The 12,532-nt window shown below is 42.4% G+C and overlaps 1 protein-coding gene across 1 annotated transcript in view; it reads left to right on the top strand.

The window, feature by feature from the left end:
- The window catches only part of SUCLG2 (succinate-CoA ligase, GDP-forming, beta subunit), a 133,834-nt gene that overhangs the window by 1,900 nt on the left and 119,402 nt on the right, over positions 1-12,532 (top strand). The window contains exon 3 of the mRNA XM_015424237.1: positions 11,428-11,580. Coding sequence (XP_015279723.1) covers positions 11,428-11,580 — 153 coding nt within the window. The remainder of the gene's footprint in view (positions 1-11,427; positions 11,581-12,532) is intronic.

The raw sequence follows: 12,532 nt of genomic DNA, 5'->3' as shown, positions 1-12,532 counted from the left end.
TACATGGATGGAAGTCTCGAGTGGAGTGCCGCAGGGCTTAGTCCTGGGCCCGGTGTTGTTCAATGTTTTTATAAATGACCTGGAGGAAGACATAAAGGGGATGCTTATCAAATTTGCAGCTGACACGAAGCTGGGTGGGATTGTTAATTCTGAAGAAGACAGAGTCAGGATTCAAAATGATCTAGATAGGCTGGAACAGTGGGCTGAGACAAATAAAATGAATTTCAATAGAGAGAAGTGCAAAGTCCTACACTTAGGTACAAAAAATCAAAGGCACAGATATAGAATGGGAGGGACTTGGCTTGACAGCAGCACATGTGAAAGGGATCTAGGTGTTCTGGTTGATCACAAGCTAAACATGAGCCCGCAGTGCGATGTGGCTGTGAAGAAAGCTAATGCAATCTTAGGATGCATTAACAGAACCATTGTGTCCAGATCACGGGAGGTGGTAGTTCCGCTCTATTCTGCTATGGTCAGGCCTCACCTGGAGTACTGTGTCCAGTTTTGGGCACCACATTTTAGGAAAGTTGTTGACAAGCTTGAGCGTGTCCAGAAGAGGGCAACCAGGATGGTGAGAGGGTTTGAAACCAAGTCTTATGAGGAAAGGCTGAAAGAGTTGGGTATGTTTAGCTTGGGAAAGAGAAGGCTTAGAGGGGACATGATTGCAGTCTTCAAGTATTTGAAGGGCTGTCATGTAGAAGATGGAGCAGATCTATTCTCTCTTGCTCCAGATTGCAAGACTAGATCTAATGGGTAGAAATTACAAGGGAGTCGTTACCGGCTAAATATCAGGAAAAACTTCCTAACTGTAAGAGTGGTTGAGCAGTGGAACAGTCTGCCGCAGAAGGTGGTGGATGCTCCTTCGCTGGACGTTTTCAAGAGGAAGCTGGATGACCATCTTTCGGGTATGTTGTAGGGCTATCTTTTGGCTATGCTCCTGCAGTGTGCAGGGGGTTGGACTAGATGACCCGCAAGGTCCCTTCCAACTCTAATGTTCTATGATTCTATGATTCTTTTCAATCCCTTCTCTAAAAATCCCTAGAATTTAACTTGCCATTTTCAGTTCTTGATCAGTGTTGAGTTACTCACCATGACCCCATTCCTGAAAGCCTTTCCAGGTTTGAAATTATCTCCCAGCTTTTTCAATCTCTTAATGAGATCCATAGCTCAGTGGTATACCTGTAGTACATGCGTTCAAAAGGTTCATTATGTCTCTACTTAAAAGATTTCTGTTAGCAGAGCTAGGAAAGCTGTCTGCCTAAGATCTTGGTGGTGAAAGTAGGGACAGCACTGGAATTGTTGGACCATGGTTCTGACTCACTGAATGTTATCTCCAGAATTGGACTCCAGTACAGGAGCCTCTCAATTCTCTGGCCTTTTCTTATCAGTTTGTAGCAGCTGGGAATATGTGGGGGGAATAAAGAAGCATAGTTCCATCTAAGCTGCGCTAGGGGGTGCTGGCACACAACATTTCAGAGGTCAGCATAGAGGATTTCACTTCAGTTCACAGCCAAACTTCCATAGGAAACAATGGAGGATGAGGGCACCTCACACACACCCCGAGCCCCAGATACTCCTGGATCGATTCTCCATTATAGCCTATGGGGCCCATTGACTATGAAGGTTCCCATAGGCTGTATTTGAGCCAGGAAAAAAAAAATTTTCCCCACACCCCTATTATACTTTTCAGTATGATGTGTAAGCTGCCTTGAGCCACAGGGGAAAGTGAGATATAAATCTCTGAATAAATAAGTAGTTTGGGCAGGTTGATAACATTTAAGCAACTTCCTGTTTGTTAGGTTAGGCAGGGTTCTGACAGTGGTTGTTCCTCCTCTGTTATACTTGACCTGTAATGCTGGTTGCCCCCCCCCCCCCCGAAGTGCTGATATGCTTTCTAAGGGTCAGTGCAGTGCAGTGTGACGCTCCAAGGCCAGATCTACCAATATAGTGGGCTCGGGAAGGTGGACCTGTTCTCTGGAGGCCATGTTTACCAATATATCAGAAAGGGGTGGACTGGGGTGGGTAGACCTGTTTTCTGGAGGCTAGGTGTACCAGTGTAGTGGACTGGGGCAGGTAGATCTGTTTTCTGGAGGCCAGGTCTACCAATATAGTGGGCTGGGGCAGGTAGACCTGTTCTCTGGAGGTCAGGTCTACCAATATGGTGGACTGGGGCAGGTAGACCTGTTCTATGGAGGCCAAGTCTACCAATATAGTGGAAGGGGGTGGGCAGACCTCTTGAGGCCAGGGCTAGCAATAGAATGGAAAGGGGCAGGTAGACCTGTTCTCTAGAGGCCTGGTCTACCCCTATAGAGGACAGCATTTTGTGTAATGAAATTTCATTTGATTCTGTTTTCTCATATAATGTTTAAATTATTCTTAAAATATAGTTTACAAGAATTCATTCTGAGATTTTTACAAGGTTATGGAAATCATCTAAAATAATTTATACAATAGTAAAATGTAGACTTGCTCCAACTTTAATGCTACTAGCTTTTTTTGCTCATGAGGTAGAATTTCTGCTTGTGACACTGTGAAGCTTAGAGGGAACATTGTAAAGAGGCTCTGATGAGTTCATGAGTCAGTGCAATGAGATTACATCTTTGAATCTTTTTAGTGATGCTCAGCATATAAAGTCAGTAGGAACACATAATATAAAATGAAATGCTGTGACCATCTAACTAAATTACGCCCAACATACAGTGCAGATAACACGACAGCATTCTCCTGAACATTATATCAGAGGCAGCAGCCAATTCAATGAATGATATGCATAGGCAAATCTTATTGATTTTAGTGGATCTTCTGTGCATGTAATAATTGTGCTCAGGATTTCTGTCAGAATGTTTTAAGCATATGAACGCTGTGCCATCTTTTTCTAAATTGTCTAAAATCTCTCCAGATATTATTTAAATTGTCTCCAGTTTATCGAGAGAGAAAAGGTGCTCTCTTATGACTGAAATATCGCACATCCATTTTGAGGTTGGATAAGATTGAAAATCAGGCTTCTGCTTTTCTTCAAAGATCAATAGGAAATTAAAGGGCTGTGTGTTCGAAGTAAATTATTCCAGTGAGTGAACGTTGAGGTGCCCTTTACATGTTCTCCAGACGATATGGAAGCCACTTATCCCTGAGTAGCTGCTGCACAACTGGGGCAATGTTTAAATGACCCAAACACACGGGAGGTTTTTGTTTGTTTTATTTTTTAAATAGGGACTCATTTGGGTGGATAAATGACTGAGTGAGAGTTGTAGGATCAAGTTAGAGAAATTTACAGTCAATGTCAGGGCCAGTAAGAAGTTCTTTGTGAGCTTGCTAAGCCTTTTTGGGGACAAAAAAGCTGAAAACATCTCAAGGTTTTGGTGGATTATGAGATGACTATGAACCACCAGTGTAATGCAACTGCAAACAGGCCAAATACAATCCCTGGAATATGTCAGTTGAGGAATTTATAGTACTAGCGATGTCACATCTGGAAAAGTGTGGCCAGAGGTGGATAAATTCCAGCTAAAATTTATGCAATTAACTGACTGCTTTAAATGAGAATTTATTTCAGGAGCACAGTATAAAAATACTTTATATGTGAGAAAAGATCTAATAGCAATCTACAAATAGGATAACTGCTGCCATTGTTGCTCTGAGTTCCCAGATCTTTGGGAGGGGATGGTTTTAATGAATGGAATGAATGGAATTGAGGCAACTCTTTTGTCCCATTATCAGAAGAGAGAATGTAATCCTCTTTCTGTTAGTAGCATAATAGTCTAATCAGCTGCCCAGTGAATTTAAACTCAATTGGATTCATCCATGACGAACAGTTCTTCTTTCCATCATTCTCCTGAAGACTTCTAAATTCCCAGCATGTTTCTCTTTTGCCATCATTTCCCCCTTCTCTGAGCTACCCAAGGATACCAAATTAGAGCACACAATGGCTACTCATTTGAACACACATGAATATACCAAAAAATGAAACCAGGTCCTGTGCTAATCCCACGTAATTAGTACATTTGGAGACCAAAAGTTCTCCAACAACAATACTGGTTATTGTGAACTCACCATGCAGTTAGCATTATTAGAAAGGAAAAGAAAATGTAGAGAATACCTACTGTATTCGGGATACATACAGTTTTACAAAGTGGTTCCACCCTCATCCCGTATCCCCAAAGAATGCTGAGAACTTTGGTGTTCAATAATTGAAATCTCAAATAGAAGATTATCAGCATCCCCATGAAACTACAATCCCCAGGATTCGGGATGGATGGAAGGAAGGGAACTGAACATCATGGTTAAGTCCATAGTAGAGATGTGTCCTTATCAACAAATGAGTGTTGGAAAATAGACTCCCTTTTCCCTGCAGTAATACATAAAATATTGGTGCAAGATGAATCTGTCTTAAGTAAACAGAGCTCCCCCTGGCTCCTTTAGAACTGGCAGCTAGTTTATAGGTTTACATAAAATTCTCTTATGGCATCGTTTGAAGAGCTTGCTTATCTGCAAAGACAGTTTCTGCTTATCAGAACTTGCTGCTGTCCCTTTTCTCCAAACAGTCAAAGAATTAACCTTATTAATATTTGAATTAAGGACCTGTTTTTGAATCATTAACCTCTCCTTTAATGGTAGACATTTAGGTGATCTAACAGGAGTCTTCATTATAGTACGGTTTTGCCAATTCTTTCATGTAATAAAATTCATAGCCCATCTTGAAGGCTTGGGGCAATTAACAAAAGAAAGAAAATTAATGTGATATAAAATTAATACCCTTTGTGTCCTATCAGATGGATCTGCAGTAGCTTAAGGTGGGCTTAAAAATGCTTCCAAAACAGTTCTCAAACTTTTCTGAGTTTCCAAGTTCTGTCTGTGTGGGTCAGCCACTGCAAATGCCTTTGCATTTTTGCAGAGGAGGGGCTGTGGCTGAATGGCAGAGCATGCTTGGCATGCAGAAGATCCCGGGATCAATCCCAAGTATCTCCAGTTAAAAGGATCAGGCAGTAATTGATGTGAAAGACCTCCACCTACGACCCTGGAGAGCCACTGCTGGTTTGAGTAGACAGTACTGATGGCTCCCAAGAGCTTGATGGATCAAAGGTCTGGTTCAGTATAAGGCAGCTTCAATATATGCCCTTTAAACCTGTTATACAAATTAATATCCAGTAAAAAATAGAAGATTGAAGTCAAAATGAGGAGGAAGATCTTGTATTTTATTGCAATGAAATATGGAAAACAGTTAGGCCAAAGGACCCATCAAAGTAACTGCTTTCTGAGGCCAATCAGGAAATGCATGAATTTAAATACTTAATATGACATCATCATACCATCATCATGGAAATAATATTCAGAAAGCATATTTGGTTACAAAAACTTAAAGAACATTTACATGAAAATCTCCTGATTGGTCAAATGTAAGAAAGGTGTGTCTATACAATAGTGTCACATATTTACTTGACCTGACCTAAGTCATATCGGCCAAAGCTTGTTCTCACCCAAACAAAGGTGTTTTTCTCTGATTCCAAGTAAAAGATCCTTTTTGACCCAGACATTATGAAGTTGTAACCTAAACAATTAGAACCATGAACCTTCTACCTTCTTCTGTACCAAAAGAATCCTAAGTCAGATAGGACGGTGGATAAGCCTAGAAGGTTCATAATGGGCTGGATGACTCCAATTAAACTGAAACTCAGTTTGCATAAAACATGGAGATTATTTGCTTTTCAGCCTTATCTTTGGATGCCCAAATAGCTTTCATAGCTTATAGCACCTTGTGCCAACTCAAGGCTGTAACCATGAGATTTACTTAGAGCAGAGAAAAAACACTTTTTCAGTCTTCGGTGCGCAGATCTTTCCCATTCATGATGTCACTGCTGTCTATACAAATGTGCCATTTGACTGGGGAACATCTGGCCTCACCTGGCTATATTGCTGCTGTACTTGTTGTTGAAAGCTAGCTCTGTCCCACTTGTACTCTTCCATGTTATGGTTGCATCAGAGCTTCTGTGCGTTCATTGGTGCTTCTCAGGAACTTCAGCTTGTCCTGAATGTTGTACATGGTACAGATGTCAGACTTGCCACAGTAATTGCATCACTCCTGTGTCACAAGACCTGCAGGTTCCCTGTTTGTTTCCAGACCCAGTTTTGAAATTAGAGCCCAGCACAGTTTGGACCCTGGATATTTGAACATCATTATCTTTCTTTTTTGAATCTCTCTGTTGATTGGATTGACCCATGCTCCCAATTTTTTTTTCTGATGCAATGAAAGACATGGAAATAGTTAGATCTAGTTACAGCAATGGGATGACATTATGAGTTTATTACATTAATAGCAACAAGTATGAGCCAGGCTTTCATCATTGATCTTCTGTGCAGTCCCACATGGGGACTGTGCATGAGCAGGCCTGCCATCAGATAGGACTTTACAGCTAAAAGCCTCCAGTGGGCACTGTGCACCAGAGTCAGAAGTTTGTTCCCGCTCAGGGACCATGTGGTCCTGCACAGCAGTGTCCCCCTACCCTCAGTTCCTCTTTTGCTGCCAAAGGAGAAGGTCATGTTTTTGAAATCTTCACCTACAGTTGAGAGGATTTTGTCAGATTTGTTGAAGCTACATCGGCTTCTGAGTCACTTCCATGGCTTAGAATGCCCTTTTCAAAAACTTATTTCGATGTGGAGCAAAGGTGACCCAAGGTGATGAACACGATCTGTTTGGGTGAAGGGCAGAGTGTCTCCACATGTAAGGCCTGCTAATGCTTCATCTCTAAAGCTCAAGGGGATAGGGCATTGAAACTTAAGGCAGCGTTGTGAGAGAAAGGCCTTAAAGCCTTGGAACCCTCATCCAAATCAGCCCCGGAGAAAGCTCCCAGTTCCACATCTTTGGAATTTATGCGTTTGGCTCCACCTCCCAGATCCATGTCTTAGTGGATCCGATCTCAGTCATGCTCCCCTTGGGCTAATCCTGCCTCTTCTGAGCCTCCAGCTAAGAAGTCTAAAGGCAAGACAAAAGAAAAGCGTAAATCAGCTCCCCAGAAGACCACTCCCATCCGCACTCCTGAGCCAATGGCAACCTTGCCGGAGAAGCCCATCTCCGGGTCCAAGATCTCCACCTGTTTCTATCTCTGATGGGGACAGGGATACTGGCTTACCACATGGCCAGGTTCCACCTGAGTCTGATCCAAAACAAATGGCCACAGTTCTGTGGTCTCAACCTTAACCACCTATGCAGTGACCTTCCCATCCCTATATGGTGTCTCCATGATATTTGGAGGAATGAGGGTGACAACTTTGCAAGACCCAGTGATGCAAGTTTGTATCATTACCCTCATTGGATATTGTCGTATCCGCCTTCAGTGACCATCTTGTGCAGGCCATGTTCTCCTATTCCTGCAGTGAGAGGAGAAGAAACAGTGCTTGCATCTGATGGAGGCAACACAACTTCAGATTTGGGCCCAGGCAAGTGGGTAGGTGATCCATGTCCAGCATCTCCCATGGAGGATCTCCGAATGTTTGGTGAACAGATGATTCATATGGCCCAATGTCACGAGATAGAAATCATTACCTTGGAGCACAAACCCAAAGATAAGATTCTGAGATGCCTCTATCCAGAGTCTTGCAGAATTATTGCTTTCCTGGTGTTGGAGGGTCTTGAGGACTTCACAGAGGAACTGTGGCAAAAACCTGCGTCTCTCCAACCTACCTCCAGAAGGGTAGAACATTTTTATAAGATCAAGGAGCCATTTAGCTATTTGACAACTCATCCTCCTCCATCCTCCTTGGTTACGGAGGAGATGCAGCTGAAGGGCTGTCAGGCCTACCACTCTGCTCCCACATATAGGAAAGGGGTCAAAAATTATATTCTTCTGCAGCTATAGGTTTCAAAATTGCTAACTATAAAACCATTGCGTCTGGTTATCAGCTCTTCTTATGGAAAAAGATTCTCCCATTCCTGGAACTCCTGCCAGAAGATAAGTGTCCCCTTGCTAAAGTTCTGCATATGGAGGCCATTACACTTTTGAAGCAGCAAAATAATGCAGGATAGCATTCTGTGGATTCGGCTGCGTGGGCCATGGTGAGTGCCATCATATAGCACCAGAGGGATGTGGTCCCTGGGTGGGAACAAGCTTCTGACTTTAGCATACAGTGCCCCCTGGAGGGTTTTAATTGTAAAGACCTATCCAATAGCAGGCCTGCTCATGTGCAGTCCCCATGTGTTCCTGCGCAAAAGATACTTGATGAACAACAGTTACAAGCAAGTGCAACTTTGTTTTACAGTGCAGCTGGATTTCAAATTTGTTGATATATTAAATATTAACAAAAATAACCTTCTCAAGTGTATGATATTTTTAATCCAAAAATCTTATATGGGATTGACAATGATAAATGTTACTGAATTCTGTAGAATAATGCTTTGGTGTGTGAATTAAAGTACATAGCTTTTATGCCAAACTCATTATTATGGTTCTAAACTGTTGATATTTATTGGCCATTAAAATAATTAGCTTGATCAATAGCTTTCTCAAGACCACTTTATAGAATTAGTTACCCCTTTCTGCACCTTGAAGAGCTAAATGCAGGGCTATTTTTGGGCAGGAACGCACAGGAATGGCGTTCCGGCTGGCTTCAGAATTGGCCACACCCACTACAGCCAAAACCTCTGCGTGCGTGGCTACAGAGGGAAGGCCTGGAGAGCAACACACCCCCCCAGTGACTCCAAGGTGGGCGGGCCAGGGTGGCCCCTGGTAGGATCGGGGAGGCATTTAAATGCCTCCCCGTGCCTTCCCCAGCCTGTCCAAGGGCTGGCTTGCCTGGGCAAGCCAAGGGAAGGCATGGGGTATGTGGCATAATATGCTAATGAGATGTGGTGTCAGGGGTGTGGCCTAATATGCTAATGAGTTTCTGCTGTTGGGTGTGCCCTATTATGCTAATGAGTTCTTGCTGGGCTTTTTCTACAAAAAAAAGCCCTGGCTAAATGTATTCATGGTGATGTTAAAATAAGGGCTCTGAGGAATGGGTTTGTTTCCCCTGAAGAATACAGTTCCCTGGTTTTGTCTTCACAGCCATAAAATGTGGATTAATGATTGTGAAAACGAAACCAGGGAACTGTATTTAGCTCACATTCTTCCACACAGATTTCATTCCAAATGTTCACCATACAAGAAAATCTCTTTAGGCAGTTGTTTTGCTATAATAATGTAGCCAAACATCTTTCTGGCCAGCAAGAACTTAATTGCTGTTCCGTATTCTACAGCGAAAGCTGAGGAAGAGGATGCTGCCATTGACTGGACAGTATGTAAAAGATTTGTTAATTGAAAAGAGAAACATCTGAGTTTTGAATAGATTCAGTAGGGGTAGCAGAAGTGACGTGTGTTTCATTATTCACACTTTCACTGCTAGCATTTCTTAGTTCCTCTTTTGAATGTTCATTTGCGCTCTTCTGATAGCACTCCATAATGTAGGTGGAGAGGGAAAGGGGAGGCAGAATGATTCACAGAGTCAGTATTGACTGAAAGTGAAATCTTTTGAGAATATTCCGTGAGATGTGGTGAGTGGAATTTGTCTAGAAATGCCTGAGTTCTTTTCTGTGATTAGTCATAAATAGCTCCAGATCAGAAGAAGACCTGTATGTGGACCAGGCCAAAGGTCGATTTTATCCAGTTTTTTTGGTTTCACACAGTGGCTGACCAGATGACCTGGAATGCCCACAGGCAGGAGCACAGAGACCAAAGCCTTTCCCTTCTGCTGTCTCCAACTGGCATTCAGGATGTCCCATTGAGCCATCATTTCTGAATTCATGGGCCCTATCCTCAGTGAGTCTGTCTAATTCTCCTTTTAAAGCCATCTGAGCTAGTGGCCATCACCACATCCCTTGGCAGCTATTTCCCTCAAGCGAATTATACATAGTATGAAGAATGAATTTGTTTTTTCTCATTGAGAGTTCTTAGGGTAGTTGCTGTATATTAGCTTAACATTAAACCCCTTTTATGTACTTGATCCTGAGTGCCTTAAAAGAAGGGCAGGATACAGATGTTTCTGAGGTGAGGTGGGAAATTATGAGTTAAGGTGCTTAAGGGGGGAAACAGTGGGAGGGCTTCTAGTGTCCCGGTCCCACTGCTGGACCTCCTGATGGCACCTGGTATTTTTGGTCACTGTGTGACTAGATGTTGTACTAGATAGGCCATTGGCCTGATCCAACATTCGCTTCTGTTATGTTCTTATGTTCTTAGATGTAGGGCCTTTTCTGATGTAGCAACCTGATTGTGAAACACCTTTCTGTGCTGTTGTCCAGTGTTCCCTCTAAGCTGAGTTAGTGTGAGCTAGTTCACAGTTTTTTAGCCTCTGGCTTGAGAGCAAACTAATTTATGCAGTAGCCAAATCGGTCGTTCACAACTTTAATGCCAGTAGCTCACAAAGTAGAATTTCTGCTCACAGCACTGCTTAGCTTATAGGGAACACTGTTGTCATCCCAAGTCTTCTAAGTTTTAGTTAAAACATAATTGTTTTTCCGGGCTTTTTCTTGATGACACTTGAGTCATTGTTGTATTTGTGTATGTTGCTCCTTCCCCCTCATGTTATATAGTTTTAATTGTGCCCTGGTTGGATCAGTTAATTTTAAGATAATGTTTTAATAAAGTTTTAATAAAGTATTTTGTGTTATTTTTATAAAATAACTGGTTTTCCTCTTACATAATGACTTGAATCCAGTGGATAATTTCTCACCTTGCCCCTGAAATGCTGTTCTTTGGAGACAGGGCTGGAGCAGCACTTTAGTGACCATTTGGGGCCTCTCTGATAGGGGGGTAGGCCATAAAGTAATTTACAACACGTTTCTAGTGATCTGCTGGTTTTAAGTCATGGTTTTTGCTGGCATTTTTATTATTTTTGTTGATTGTCATTGCTGTTTTAAGTTTGCTTGAGAGGCACAGTGTGGCTGAAAGCATATATTTAAAATAAAAACAAAAGAAACAAAAAAATTATTCTCCTCAGATATGGGGGGGATCAAACTTGACTTTTAATTTCTTGTCTCTTATTTTTATTTCCTTGTGAAAAGTACTAATAGGACTAAGGTAAGATCATTAACAATGTATTAATGTTAAGTATCTTGTGAATATACGTTTTCCTAGTTGTAGTGGTTTTATTTTTTTCTTGTAGTAAAGGGAAGATAATGTCCCTAAATACTTAAATTGGTATTGTGGCTGCTTTCCATAATCCCATAGAAAATTAAATTGAAAGGAGCTGTATGGTATCTATAGTCTAATTAAATTATTGATTTTCTTTCATGACAAGAAAAATCAGTGATGGGTTTAAGACTGTGAGTCCAAACTCTTTGTACATTTATCGCACCACAACCTCTGAATAAAGGTTGTATTCTGGTTGTATTTGGAAAACTGAATGCTATTGTTATTGGCTATTGTCAGCCATGCCTTACTAATCGTATGTTGCCAAATGCAGGTTATGGTGGCAGAAGCACTGAACATTTCAAGAGAAACCTATTTTGCAATATTAATGGATCGCGCTTGCAATGGACCGGTTCTGGTTGGCAGCCCAGAAGGTGGGGTTGACATAGAAGAAGTGGCAGCTAAAAGCCCAGAGCTCATCTTCAAGGTATTGAAATCACTAATCACCTTTCCTAAAATAGGTTGTGACTACCTTGACATCTAAGCTTTCCCTGACAAACTGTGACAGGATTGTGGTTAGTGTGATTGTCGGTAGGGATGTGCAAAAAAAAAAAATTCGGTAAAATTTGGATTCGGGTTTATTGAACCCGAATTTTTTTGGGAAACCCGAAAAAACCCGAATATCTAATTCGGTAAAGCATAGATATCCAAAAATATTCGGGAAACCCAAAAAATTTGGGTCCATTATAACCAATGGGGCCATTGAAGTCAATGGCAAAAAACCTCTTGAAACTTTGCAGGGGGCTGGGGGGGAGGGGGTAGAGGCTCCAAATCTGGACAGTGGCTGCTCAAGCCTCTCCCCGAAAGACCCCCTAGTCCCCCCAGATCAGCTTGCTGTATTGCCGGTTTGCCGCCGAAATTCGGCGGCAATGCATTTCAATAGGATTTTTACCTTTTGCTTTCCTTTTTGCAGACCCCTAGGAGGGGGTTAGAGGGAGAGGCTCCAAACTTGGAGGGTGGTTAGTGGAACCTCTCCCCAACATGCCCACCAAGTTTCAAGAAGATTGGAACAATGGAGGGATGGGGGCAACCTGTTTGGGGGCCCATAGAATTGGACCCCCTGGTCCAATCTTCTTGAAACTTGGTATTGAAATGCATTGCCGCCAAACTTCGGCGGCAAACCGGCAATACAGCAAGCTGATCTGGGGGGACTAGGGGCACCCTCTTTGGATGCCCCTGGAATCGGACCCCCTGGACCAATCTTCTCGAAACTTTGGGGGTCTTTCGGGGAGAGGCTTGAGCAGCCACTGTCCAGATTTGGAGCCTCTACCCCCTCCCCCCCAGCCCCCTGCAAAGTTTCAAGAGGTTTTTTGCCATTGACTTCAATGGCCCCATTGGTTATAATGGACCCGAATTTTTCGGGTTTCCCGAATATTTTC

The sequence above is a fragment of the Gekko japonicus genome, unplaced genomic scaffold (genome assembly GCF_001447785.1).
Source record: "Gekko japonicus isolate JY-2015 unplaced genomic scaffold, Gekko_japonicus_V1.1 scaffold2009, whole genome shotgun sequence".
NCBI lineage: Eukaryota > Metazoa > Chordata > Lepidosauria > Squamata > Gekkonidae > Gekko > Gekko japonicus.
This window is presented reverse-complemented; position numbering and strand designations above follow the sequence as displayed.